General features: G+C 39.0%; 1 protein-coding gene across 4 annotated transcripts in view; it reads left to right on the forward strand.

Moving 5' to 3' along the window:
• The window catches only part of FSIP1 (fibrous sheath interacting protein 1), a 169,847-nt gene extending 155,794 nt beyond the window's left edge, over positions 1–14,053 (forward strand). For all 4 annotated transcript variants that reach the window (XM_008528950.2, XM_070625513.1, XM_070625483.1 and 1 more), the window contains exons 11-12: positions 3,468–3,978; positions 13,366–14,053. In XM_008528950.2, the coding sequence (XP_008527172.2) occupies positions 3,468–3,978; positions 13,366–13,412 (558 nt within the window). In that variant the 3' untranslated portion in view covers positions 13,413–14,053. The remainder of the gene's footprint in view (positions 1–3,467; positions 3,979–13,365) is intronic.
• Positions 14,054–14,480: the final 427 nt, after the last annotated feature.

Genomic DNA, 14,480 nt, shown 5'->3' on the forward strand with positions numbered 1-14,480 from the left:
TCTTATATTTATTTTTATTTTTAGATTAGTTATTCATAAGAAGCAGTTTTAGAGTTAGAGGTTAATTTAGAGATCATCTTCTTCAGTTCCTCATTTCACAGCTCAAGGAGATGGGCCCCTTAGGTGACATGCACCAGGTGGCAAAGCTTGGGCTGAGGCCCAAGTTTTAGCCTTCTGTGTTTTCTTTCCCATCAGGCTGCTTCCCCCAGAGGATCAGAGTGATTGTATTTGAGCTTATTTCTGTGTATACACAGACACAAATGTGTTATGGTTTATCTTGGAGCGCACAGAACCAGATTTAGTGTGAAGCCAGGGAAGCTTAAGCTTCAGGGCCTCTCACTTGTATTTGCCTTAAGCGTGGAGAGGAAGCTAGGCTGCAATCAGGGAACATTTCTATATAAGCATTTCTGGTAAATGACCTAAAGAGAGAATGTGAGAGATGGACTTGACTTTCCAAGGCTCCAGTCATTTGTTGTGATCTTTTAAACATTCTAAAAAAAAAAAAAAGAAACTTGCTTTTGTATCTATTTTCTATTTGTAACTTTGTATTCTTTTACTTTTTTCTTTCTTTTTCTATCCAAAGCCGCAGTACATAGTTGTATATCCTAGTTGTAAGTTTGAAGTCATTCTAGTTCTTCTTTGTGGGATGCTGTCACAGCCTGGCTTGATAAGCAGTTTGTATGTTCATGCCCAGGATCCAAACCAGTGAACCCTGGGCAACGGAAGCAGAGCACATGAACTTAACCACTCTGCCACAGGGCAGGCCTCTTTTCTTTTTCTTAAAGAAGTACCCTCCCCCTGCTCCAAGATTATATAAATTTCAGGCTCTATGAAACCTGGATCTGCTCTGATGCCCAAAGATATAAGGAGCTAGGAATTTCATTTTACAATTTCAGGTTTTTATTTTTAAATTAATTTTAATTAAAAAATTGAATACATTTATTTTTATATTTTAAGTTAATTTTAATTATAGTAATAAAATAGCTAAAGAAAAAGTTGTGTTAAAATGTTTTAAGCAAAAATAGCAACTCCTTGCCCCATCCTTCCCCACCCCTTAGTTTTACTCTCCAGAGTCAACCACTTTAAATTCCTTTTGAGGTTTTCCCTACTGTTTACCTCTGTGTTAGTCTCCTCTTTTCAGTGGGGAATATGTTCCAAGACCCCTATTAGATGCCTAAAACTGAGGATAATACTGAACCCTATATATACTATGTTTTTTTCTATACATACATACCTATGATAAAGTTTAATTTAAAATAAGGCAGAAGTAAGAGATTAACAACAATAACTAATAATAAAATAGAACAATTATAACAGTGTACTGTAATAAAAATTACTATAGACCTTAGCAACCTCAGCATATGATTTTTTTCCTTTCCTTATTAAGTCAAGAACGTTCACCTTTTCACTTAAAGAAGCACTTTACAGCTTCTCTTTGGCATATTCAAATTGCCAGCATCACTACTCTTATGCTTTGGGGCCATTATTAAGTAAAATAAGGGTTACTTGAACACAAGCACCAAGATACCATGACAGTTGATCTGATAACCCAGACAGCTACTGAGTGACTAATGGGCAGGTAGCCTATACAGTTGTGGATATACCGGACAAGGGGATGATTCACGTCCCTGCTTGGACAGAGTGGGAAGGTGTGAGATTTCATCACTCTGCTCAGAACAGCATGCAGTTTAAACCTATGAATTGTTTATTTCTGGGGTTTTCCGTTTAATATTTTTGGACTGCAGTTAACCATGGGTAACGGAAATCATGGAAAGTGAAACTGTGAATAAGGGGGGACTACTGTATATTGTTTCTTAATAACTTGCTTTCTTAATTGATCCATTTTATATCAATTTACAATGATATAAAGTTTTATATCAAAAATACAATGGTGTATTATTATATCAATTATATATTGACTTCCTGTAATGGTAGCAAAGGATTTAACTTGGTTACTCCAAACATCCCTTTTCTCTCCTCTCATTTCCCCAAAATAGTTAAACCACAATTTTTGGTTACGTCAGTATTTATGTTATGATGACTGTGTAAACATTATTAACAGCAAAAGCAAGTAGTGTCCTATGATATCCTTTCCTGTATATCTTTTTGTTTGTACAAAAGTTAATAGTTATCTTTCTTTTGCTTAATTTTGTTATGTTTCTAAATGCTACCTTTCCTTTCTTTCCATATAGCTTTTTGTTTTTCCCAGAGTTCACAAATGCTTTATTTTTCCTTTTACATAATTTTCTGTGTATCTAGCCAACTACGTCATCACCAGTGCCAAGCATCTGCCCTATCAATATTATTTGTGGAAGTGGTCAAACATATCAGATAGTCTATCAATCTTCCACCTCCCATTCTTTTTTTTTTTCTCCAGATATCTCCTTCCATAATCCTTCATCCTCCTGCTCCAGTATGGTTGGATCCTTTTTTTAGTGTCTGGAAATTTCATATGATAAGTCTTTGGTAATGATGTTTGGTGAAGATGACACTCAGTGGACCTTTTCTAAGTCCTAGAGAATTGTCTACTCATTATAAGCAATTTTATATAAGCAGATTTGAAAGTGTCTTTTAAGTGTCTAGTACCATAGAAGGACTGCCTTCGTTTTCTAGTTGAATTCTTGTAAAACATGGGTCTATACTTTTGTGTGATTCATTTTATTTCCTGAGAACATCACTGGAAGAAAAAAATGTTTTTAAGTCCTTAAAATCTTGGTTGAAACACTCAGCCCTGATAACGTTTATAAGCAGAGATTAAATGTGTATGACCAAATCCTCCTCCCAGAATGCACTGCTATTGGAATGCCCCTGGCCTCTGTCTAGACCTGTAGCTTTGAAGCAACTACACATCTCAGGATGCACCACCCCTTCACCCTTCCTTTTCTATCTTCAGTAGTATTGTCCACTGAAAGTTGTAGACAGACATAGGACTGGTGAATCCCCAGGGGCAAGTGTAGTTTGCCCTGTTTGCCCGAGATGTTTTTTCCAGTTAAGCAATTGGATGATGATGAGGTCCACACTGAGGAGTGGTGAGAACAAACATCTACTGGAGATTATGGCAGGATTCCTGGCTCTTTGTCAGAGAGGTGGTTGCTTACTTCCCTGCTTGATGATCTAAGACTTGTGAAGTCGAAGGTGCTTTTCTAATATGTCCATTTCAGGCCAAATTACTTCTATGTGTCGAGAGAGTGTTAGCATTTGATTTGATGCAGTAATTCGTTTCCATCAGTGTTGTTGAACATTTCCCTGGATTTTAGTGTGCGTGATTTCTTCTAAACTTATTCTCTAGGGATGCTGTACCTTTCCCCTACAATTTTGGATACTTTAAAATGAATGATTTTGCTATTTGGGTGTTTTGTGTAAGGGTTTTCCTGGCACTTGCATTTATATTGTATTACTGGAAGCTTACCAGAAATAAATGTTTACTCAACCAATTTACTATAAAAACTTTTGGTTTGTTTTATCAGTTAGATTCAACATCACTTCTCTCTGAGGAACAGTTAAGGTGTCTTCTGGATGAATGTGCATTCAAACAAAAATCCATGACTAGACTTTCTTCAGAAAAAGAAAAGAAAGACATTGAGGATATAACACCTGAGTTGCCCCAGCTTTCCAGATCTGTCCTTTCTGAGTTACTAAATGGGTTAGAAGCAAAGGTCAAGAGCACTGACGTGGAAGATGCAAGTATGCCGGAGAATGGAGAAGGTGAAACATCTAGAGGCTACTATCTCACCCAAGCCTTGACTGGGCATTGCATGTCACAAGCTCTTGTCACTGAAGCAGAGAATATGAAATGCCTCCAATTTTCCAAGGACAAGGTTATTAGTGACACCAAAGACTATTTTATGTTGAAGACTCTTGGCATTGGGGGACTGAAAAGGCCCTCTTTCCTGGATGATCCATTGTATGGTAGCAATGTGAGCCTTTCATCTGAAGACCAAAATATGAAATCCAGCCCTCCAGAGAAACCAAAAACAGGTAATGCTTGGAGAATGTTTTGGTGAATAATTCTTATTAGCATCTCAATATAGTTTAAGGTAGAGTAGGATGAGGAGGTATGTTTGTAAGTCACAGATGGTGACAAGTAAGAGCATGCAAACGTAAGAAGATGTTTATCAATGTTCATATGAGATCAAGGTTGAGGTTAATATTCTTATGAAATACATTATTCTTAATGGTAGTTAATACATATTCTTGATGGTTATCAAGAAAACAATGTTGATTTCAGAGGAAAAGCGAAATTAGTTTGAATGGATACAAAAATTTGAATAGAGGAGCTGACCCAGTGGCGCAGTGGTTAACTGCGCACATTCTGCTTTGGTGGCCGGGGCTTCGCCGGTTCGGATCCCAGGTGCAGACATGGCACCGCTTGGCAAGCCATGCTGTGGTAGGCGTCCTACATATAAAGTAGAGGAAGGTGGGCACGGATGTTAGCTCGGGGCCAGTCTTCCTTAGCGAAAAGAGGAGGATTGGCAACAGTTAGCTCAGGGCTAATCTTCCAAAAAAAATTGAATAGATTTGTTTAGTATTTCAACTTCCAAACGTCAGTGATGAAAATTTGTTCCAAGGAATGAATTTGTGAAATGCCATATATCATTGTGGTTTTATTAGTTTCTGTGTGCAAACTTCCCATCTCAGCTACTTGTATATTCTCAGGTATTTTGTTGTGATCCAGTGTAGCATCTTACAATGGTAAATGGTACAGTATACAAAAACTATGAGCAGTTTTTGACATAAATATTCAATTATTTATCTATGTTAGAAGTCTAATATAGTTTGTGTTGTATTTGGTGAGTCTATTTAAATAGCTTCAACTTTTCCTCTAATGTTTGTTGTCTATTAAATCTATATCTACTATTACCTATTAAATCTATAGTCTATTAAATCTAAATCTATTAAATCTATAATCTTAACCTACTCCTCAGTCGTATATTTCTAACTGCCTGCTAGACAACTCCATCTGAATGTGGCCTCAAACTGATTTCCTCATCCTTCCCCCCTCAACTCAGATGTTCCTCTTAACTTCTGTTTCCTCAATCACCCAGGCTCAAAATCTTAGTCATTGTTGAATGTTCTCTCCCTTGCTTCCCACTTTCAAATACCATTTGTTCTACTCCTGCAGTGTCTCCCATGCCCATCCCTTCCTTGCTCTTCCTACTGCCTCAACTGGACCAATGTGATAACCCCCCCATCAGGCCTCCCTACCTCTGGTCTGTCCCTTCCTCCTGCCATTGTTGACCACCACTAAACTAATTCCCCCAAAGTACAGCTTGGATAACCACACTTCCCAGCTCAGAAAGGTTCTGTGGTTCACTGCTGCCTATTGGATGAAATCTGAATTCTTTCACTTGCTGTTCAATGCCTCCACAGTCTGACCTGAGTTCTCTTCCTAATCAATCTCTAACTAGTCCCCTAAATGTTATTCAGATTGTGTATAATCTAGTCTCAGGATTTCGAGTGCTTTCCTATGTCTCGGCTGTTGCCTACGCCCTTTTCTTCTCAGGAATGATCAGATCCCCCTTCAGTGGTAGTTGAACTCCAACCCCATCCTCTCTGAAAGTAACCTCCCCTGGTTCCCTCTTTCAAAATTTTATTTCTCCTCTGAATGTCCAAGCGCTTGGGTCCCCTATCAGATCATTTTGCACATGCTGTCTCGGTGTCATTATGCACATGCACACCTTCTCTTCAGTAAAATTGTGTAACATTTTTGAGGACAGAGATTCCATCCTCCGATTCATTGCTACCTCTTCTGTGAGGTCCAAAGTGCTGCCTTAAACAAAGTGCCTGTTTAAGGAGTGAGAGAATGTAAATTTATATCCAGTTGTAGAATAATGTACTGAAAATATGGTTCACATTTATTCTTCATCTCATGAATGAAAGCAGGTGGTGTTGCTTAAGCATTATTTAAGCCTCACATTCTACATAAAGATTTGGAACTTTTTTCTTTTTTTGATGAAATTTCACAGGCTGTAAAGTTTTTATCCAGTAGCAGAGTTCACGTGCAGCCTGCGGTTCAGTTAGATGACTGAGTGTGGTCTGCTTTCCCTGACCAAGGGTCTTCATTTAAAAAATAAACTATGGAAACTTTGTGCTACTTTCCAATTGCAGTGTATTTCTTTCTTTGTGCACAAAGCATTTTTATTAGAGAGAAAGTATTTGCATCTCCTCCTTGTCTAAGCAAACTTACTAAATTGGATGCAACGCTTTGTTGTGTAGGGGTCTCATTCCCATGGAGTCAGTGTGTAGCACTTTGCTAAGATATGACTTTACTTCCATGTGAACATGTCACACTGATGTATATTTGTTGCTGAGTAGAACATGACAAGATGGAATGATCTAGAACTTAATGTGACTTAATGGAAACTGTGATGGCTTACCTCTAACTTCACAGAACGTGCCTCTGATCGCACCAGATAATCCTAGTGTATGATTATAACAACCCTTGTGAGTATGGAGGATTAAGATGGCATAGATGTGAATATGTGAAACATCCTTTGATTTTTTGTTACATAATAAACCTTAAGGAATGGGTCCTACATTATCGTTTTGAGTGCATTAGCTTATCTGAAGTTGGAGCTTTTTATTTCACTAACATCAGCTTTTACAATTATTAAAATAACTTGCTAATCAGTTTTACTCTAAAATACTAAATTGTACATCATGTGCTTTCTACAAAAGTGAACACCAAAAGTGAATGCTAAACCAGTTTTCTTGGCAGAAAGTCCTTTAAATATGTAACTGTAATGAGGAGTTGCAGTGTGGTCAGATGTGACATTATATTCCGGCTCTTTTTCAGGAAACAGATATGCATGAATGTGATTAAGAGTACATTTCTCTGAGCAGACAGGAAGGAAATAAGAAAAAGCACTTATCATTTTCTCTTTCAATAGCAAATATTACTGATATGTAGTTTTTAAAAAAAAATTTTTCTTTTTAGGTATGCTTTTCTTGGTGAGGGAGATTGGCCCTGAGCTAACTTCTGTTGCCAATCTTCCTCTTTTTTTTTTTTCCTCCCCAAAGCCCCAGCACATAGTTGCATATCCTAGTTGTAAGTCATTCTAGTTCTTCTACATGGGATGCTGTCACAGCATGGCTCAATGAGTGGTGTATAGGTCCGTGCCCAGGATCTGAACCAGTGAACCCTGGGCTGCTGAAGCAGAGTACACGAACTTAATCACTATGCCACCAGGCCGGCCCTGATATGTAGTTTTGTTTTCCTTGATAAACCGAGGTCTGTTACAAGTATTTCAATTCTGCTTCTAAAAGGCAGAGTCAGATAAAACTTCAAAAAGAGAGCTAGACCTAACGACGTTGAGGGTCAATTTAAATTGTGGTATTGAAAAATAAGAATCTGCTTCAGATCTGTATTAAAAGTTTCCATGTGAAATACTTCATTTTTCATGATTGTGCTGTAACCTTTGTGGTAATTACTGTTATTTGACTTTCTGGATACAAGATCTAGTAAATTCTGTGTGGTACTCACTCACTATTGGGGTGTTAGGGGATTGATAAATAGTATCTCTTCTCTTCTCCACCCAAATCAGAACCCATTGAGAGATAGATGGATTGTGATGAATGGAGATCAAAGAGATTGGCTTTATTGCTGATGAAATGTCGAGGATTGTTGTGAGCTGTGTAGGCCGCCAAATGGTCTTCCTGATGCTATGCCCCCAAAATAAGCATATGCACGCAGTCGCTGGCGGAGGCGGAGGACCTCAAGCCTCGCCTGTGGAGACCTGTCCATGTGGAACCAATAATATGGAAGAGCAAAGAAACTCCTTTGTGGAGGGGGCACTGACTCTCTCAGAGGAAGGGACTGAGCTGAGCATGCCATTTCTTCCCCTAAACTCACCAATTAGATAACCGTCTCTTCTTCCCATGGGGAGAGTTGGGGGCAGCGTAGAGTGAGGCTGGATGCTTCCCCACTGTAAGTTCCTCCACGTGGAAGTGTGAGGAGAGAGAGGAGTAAGTGTTCTTTGGTACCACTTAACCACTGAGAACACTGGCACTTCAGAAAGAAAATGCTTCAGATCTGTGGTTATCCTAGTGTTTAATCAAGCTATCTTATGCTGGATGGCTTTCTAGATAAGCAAAACAAAACTGCATCTATGCATGTATAGTATTCTCTCTTTCCTGCTAAGCATTTAAGCTACTTATCAACAGAAATTCATATAATAGAGAGGCAAATATGAATAACAAATAACAAAAATGGTAGAATAGGGCAAAAGGGATGCAAAGTCAGTCACATAGTAAAGAAAGGGGGACAGAAATATATTAATTCTTCAAGGAAAACAAGATGGCATTTCCCATAGGACCCATGAAGTGACTATTGTTCTTAAAAATTTCTATAACAAATGCAGCAGTGAGTCAGACAAGGTTGTTTTTAAAATAACACCTCTAAATGAAAGCTAGGGCAATCAACAGTCTTGGTTTGTTCGAGAGTGTCCTGGTTTTACTACTGAATGTCCCTTGTCCCAGGAAACCCTCAGTCCCTGACAGACTGGGATGGTTGTTCACTCTAAATTGAAACTGACAACATAAAACCAAAGAGCAAATTAATTGCCCAAAGGACAAAGCTAAGAGAATCCAGGTAAGTATTGGGATCCCAGGCTGGAGCCTGGAGGAGCGCAGAGTTGGCTGGTCCACCCACCAGCATGATCTTGCCTGGCGGTTAGGAGCATGTGCTCTGGGTGAGGCACACCTGAGTTTGAATCCTTGTTCTGCTAGTAGCATGTGATCTTAGGCAAGTTACTTAACCTCTCTCTCCTCTACATCTTTAACATTTAATCAAGAGATTTTCCATAAAAGCCTGGATTTCTCACTTTTCTGACAAATGGCAGGTCTTTCCATCAGTGAGGGGAGCTGAGTAGGAGAAGTGCCCTTTAGAAGGGGCATATCCTCTGCAGGAGGACATGGGCCCCATCTGGCCCTCTGCTTCCTGTGTTTGGCCCTTGAGAGCCATATGATTTCCATCCCGTGTGATAAACCTTTGCTGCTTAGAGTGTGGTCCAATCTCTGGGGGCTCATTAGAAGCAGTGCCTAAGGCCCCACCGCAAACCTGCTGAATCACAATTTTCACTTTAATGAGATCCCCGGTGATATTTACAGTGAAGTCGGAGAAGCACTGATTCAAACCGCAGAGCATTATTCCTAACTGGGGTGAGCCTTGGGGTCATCTGGGGAGGTTGTTGCTTGTTTGTTATATACCTATGTCTAAGGCCCTAGTCAGGCTTACTGAAATCAGAGTCCCTGGTGTAGAGCTTTCAGTCCGTCAAATTAACGCAAGCTACAAGATTTTGCTGTGCCAAACTGAGAGATATGGGTTTCAGTTTAGATGTAAGAAAGCTGATTATGTTATCCTATTGGTGTCCTCAGATAGCACAAGTTCTACCAGCAATGACAGCTATACCATCTGAACACACTTCACGTTGAACTTCTGCCCATCAAAAGTTATTTGATTGTAACTTGCTCAATGAAGCCTGGTTGCCGGTGGATTGACTTTTGGGCAGGATGTTGCAGTGGTCTGAATTGCGTGTGTGTTGGTATATGTTATTACTCATACCACCTGAACAGTTTCAAAGGCAGTAGAGTGTTTTGCGAAAGTTTTCTCTGTTGTAATATAGTCTTACTGGTTTGCAGTGGAGCAGTGGGATTCTAAAAATAGTAAAACTATTAGCTGATTTTTTTTTTTCCCTTAAAAAATATTTTGGCTTGCTCTGAGGGAAATACTTAACTCACCATTGCTTTGATGGAGTTCTGTTTCTCTCAAACAGTGTGACATCAGGCCTCCTGGTTATTATTTGTTAAATTATTTTTCCAAGGCTACTAATTGCTTCTCAGATGCTCTTAGTAACTTAATCAAGTGTCCTCCAAAGTTTATTTGATCAAAATATCAGAGCTGCCATATTAGAAAGTTCCACTGTTAATTCTTTTTTCTATAAAACTTTAGTATATAGTAGGTTTATGTTTGATGAATTTATCTTTTCAAGTAACTTTCAACTAATTTTCTTTAATCCAATTCTTCTTGACGTAGACTTTTCATGTAAATCGTGCTGATTATTTTCTCTGTCTACTTATAAAATATCACTTCCTCTATCATTTTGTTTAGTAGTGTAAAGTGAACAATGGCATGTTGGAGAGTTTGATATTTCATTGTAATATACTTATCACTTTATCAGTTATTAGAAACTTCTGATTCCATTGCTTCATTCAAATTGGGCAAAAGGAAAAAGTTACTGAAGATCATGACTGTTGATTAGCTCTATGGACCAGCAGTATTGGCATCACCTGGGAGCTTGTTAGAAATGCATAGTCCCAGGCCCTGCTCCACACCTGCTGTGTCAGAGTCTGCATTTTATTTTATTTTTTTAAAGATTGGCCCTGAGCTAACATCTGTTTCCAATCTTTTTCTTCTTCTTCTTCTTCTCTCCAAAGTCCCCCAGTACATAGTTGTATATCTATTTGTAGGTCCTTCTAGTTCTTCATGTGAGATGCCACCTCAGCATGGCTTGAGTGGTGCTAGGTCCACGCCCAGGATCTGAACTGGTGAAACCCTGGGCCACTGAAGCGGAGCACACAAACTTAACCAGGTGGCCCCAGGGCCAGCCCCAGAGTCTGCATTTTAATAAGATGCCCCCAGCAGGTGATTTGTATGCCCTTAAAGTGTGAGAAACTCTGGACTAGATGGTTTACCAGTCACTCTACTTTAGGATTATAAAAAATATTAGCATATATGGTAGTGGTAAAAATAATGTCAGAAAGTATTTTCTTTCCCGTCTGCTCAATCTCTGCTTTTTCTTCTAAAATTTCATTTTAATGAAGATATTGCTTTCTCCAGATTGTTATCTTGTCTCTCCAGCCATCCCTATTGTCCTTCTTTTGGGTAACCTTCCCATTAGCCGCTGAGAGCAAGCATGCCCTGGCTTGAGTTCTCTACTCTTTCATTTTATTTGGAGACATATAGCCAGTATGGGATCATCTATGCTTTGTATACTTTTGATTTTCAGATCTCTCTACTTGGCATCTGCCTCAAGTCTGTCTGGTATTTTAAGCTAGATTGAGTCCATCCCTTAGGCAGTGCTTATAACAAGCACTTATCTCTGGCTATCTGGTTATCTCTGGCTGCACACTGGAATCACCTGATGAGATTTAAAACCATTTAATGCCTTGGTTCCATCTCGTATGAATTAAATCCGTTTCTAGGGTTTGGCTCTGGGCATCAGTATTTTTTTACACCAGTTTCTGAAGGTGGGGTCTGGATGATTCTCTTGTGTAGCCATGCTTTAAAATCACTGCCCCAGGACTCCGTCGTATTCATCGTATTTAGTCATTAAGGACATTTTCCCAGGATATAAGGTGAGTAGGACGTGAGCACTGCTCTGAAGTATTTCATGGTCTATTGATGAAGGTGGGCACTTAAGCAGATAGTCACAGCAGGTGGGACAAGTATAGTAAGAGCTTCGGGACAAAGTGCACGGCAGCACTGCGGAGGGAAAGATGAACACTGGGAGACGGGAAGGTGGTTTTTAAGTTAAGCCTCCCAGGATGAGGTGAGCAAGATGGAGGACACCCCAGATAGAAGCAATAGCAGTTATGAAGGCATGGAGTCACGGGCTTATTCCTCATCTCACGTGTGGGGTATTGAGGTCCGCTTCTCGTCTATCCCACCTTCCTTTACATCTTCCTTAATATTTCTTCTCCATGTGTTGACAACGCCACTACATTTCTCACTTTACTCTCTGAAACTCCGAATCATTTTCCCTTAATTATTAGGTTGATTTTTTTAAGTAACAGCTTTATTGACATATATTTTATATACTTGTATTAGTTTCCTATGGTTGCCACAACAAATTATCACAACAGAAATTTATGATGTCATAGTTCTGGAGGCCTGAAGTCTGAAGTCAAGGTGTCAGTAGGGCCACACTCTGCCTGGAGCCTCCAGGGGAGAGTGCTTCCTCGCTTCTTCCAGTTTCTCGGGCTGTTGACATTCTTTGGCTTCCTTGCTTTGTGGTCTCTGTCTTCACAGTCTCACAATCTCTGCCTCTGTTTTCACATTGCCTTTTTCTCTCTCTGTGTGTGTCACAAATCTTCCTCTGCTTGTCTCTTATAAGGACATCTGTTATTGAATACAGGCCCTACCTGGATAATCCAGGATGACCTTGTCATCTCAAGATCCTTAATTCCATCTGCACAGATGCTTTTCCCAAGTAAGGTAACTTTCACAGGTCCCAGGGGTTAGGATGTGGACATAACGGTACTATACAGGTCAATGGTTTTTAGTATATTTACAGAATTGTGCATCCATCATCACTATCAATTTTACAACAATTTCCTCACCCCTAAAACAAACACTGTACCCATTAGCAGTCACTCCCCACTTTACCCAATGCCCCAGCCCTTGGCGATCACTAATTTACTTTCTGTCACTATTGACTTTGCCTAGTCCAGACATTTCATGTAAATGGAATCATACAATATGTGACCTTTTGTGTCTGGCTTCTCACACTTAGCATAATGTTTTCGAGGTTCATCCATGTTGTAGCATGCATCAGTACTCCATTCTTTTTTATTGTTGAATAATATTCTGTTGTGTGGATGTACCACATTTTCTTTATCCATTCATCAGTTGATGGACATTTGGGTTGTTTCTACTTTTTGGCTGATATATAATGCTGCCGTGAATATTGGTGTACAGTTTTTGGGGTGGATGTATGTTTTCGTTTTTCTTGGGCATATACCTAGGAGTAGGATTGCTGGGTCTATGGTAACCTTTTGAAGAACTGCCAGACTTCTTTCCAAAGTGGCCGCGCCATTTTACACTCCCACAGCAGAGTATGAGGGTTCCAGTTTCTCCTGACTCCCTTTTATTTGGTTCTGTTGTCAATTCTGCCTTTTCTGATAACCTTCTCACTAAGGTTCAAAGAATATTTCCATTCCATTTCTGTTAGTGTCGCACTTTTTTTCTCACACTGAAGAAATGAAAGATGATGAGTTCTTATCTACCCTAAATACAGCATTTTCTTTTGGTTTCACCCTACTTTCCAGAAACCTAGTACAAAGCAAAAAAAATAAAAAATAATAAAAAAATAAATTGATGCCTGTCTCCAGTCCGTGACCATTTTAGCTCTCAAAACCCAAAAATTTCTCCCTCAGCTGTAAGCTTAATGAAGGCAGGCAGCTTATCTTCCACTTTTTCTTGTAAACTTTGTATGCACCTAGTGATGAATGTCCTACAAATATTAAGAACATGATCACTGTCTCATGTGTAAAAGTATTTAATGTTTTATAGGCTGAATGTTTTTTCTTAATTATGCACACATTTTTGATTGCCTCACAACTTTGGTTATTGTTTTTAATGTGCAGATGAACAGGAGACTGAAGATGTGACAGAAGAATGTAAAGAATCTTAAGCAAAGACTAACTGGGGTGCGCTTTTAAGAAAGCTGGTAAATTAAGAAAGTCGGTAAAAAACTACATTTTTCCCAAATTCTTTGAATTCATTGAATGCATTATAGAGACTATTCCTCAAATAATGATTTTAATATTTGTATTCTCTCTTTCTGGATTACATATCCTTGATATTTTTGAGACTTGTGGTATAATGATTTAATGGTTTTTCTTCATTGAAATTCCTGGGAAAATTGTTTCTTATGACTAATCTTGCAACATCAGGAATACATTATGGAAACCAACATTTTATGTATGTGTGTTAGGTTAAAACTAGTTGAAGTGCTACGATTGTTTTGTATTTGACTTTCTGTTACAACTCTATTGTGATTCAGACAGATTTAATCACCATGAATTTTTGTTTTGGCCCTGATTTTCCTTCTTTCCTCCCCTCTAATGCCTATTAAGTAAGTACAACTGCCATAGAAAGAAATGAGTTTTCTCAAAAAAGCAATTTAGGATAGCCTTTACTATCTTATTAGCAAAGATACTTTTCCTAAGCAGGACTTTGACTGAATTATTTGATATATTACTTTCAGTTTGTTATCTTCTTTCGGTGTTTGCCTTTTAGAATGCAGCAAATAAAGATCAGCTACTTAAAAAAGTCTGTGGTACTATTTTGAGAGAGAGGGTTTAGTTACAAGTCAGTAACCTGGATTCATGAGAAAATTTTATGTCAACGTTCCGTATGATGAATTGGCATTAGAACTAGAAGTTCAATTTATTTCTGATTCAAAACAACCCGAGCTGACTGCTGTGCTGCCTTTAATGAAATTTGGAGGGCTGGCCCCATGGCTGAGTGGTCAAGTTTGTGTGCTCTGCTTTGGAGGCCCAGGACTTCACTGGTTCGGATCCTGGGCACAGACCTAGCATGGCTGATCAAGCCATGCTGAGGTGGCGTCCCACATAGCAGAGCCAGAAGGACCTACAACTAGAATACACAACTACGTACTGGGGGGCTTTGGGGAGAAGAATAAAGAAAAAGAAAAAAGAAGATTGGCAACAGATGTTTGCTTAGGTGCCAATGTTCA

This window comes from Equus przewalskii, chromosome 1 (assembly GCF_037783145.1).
Source record: "Equus przewalskii isolate Varuska chromosome 1, EquPr2, whole genome shotgun sequence".
NCBI classification, from domain to species: domain Eukaryota; kingdom Metazoa; phylum Chordata; class Mammalia; order Perissodactyla; family Equidae; genus Equus; species Equus przewalskii.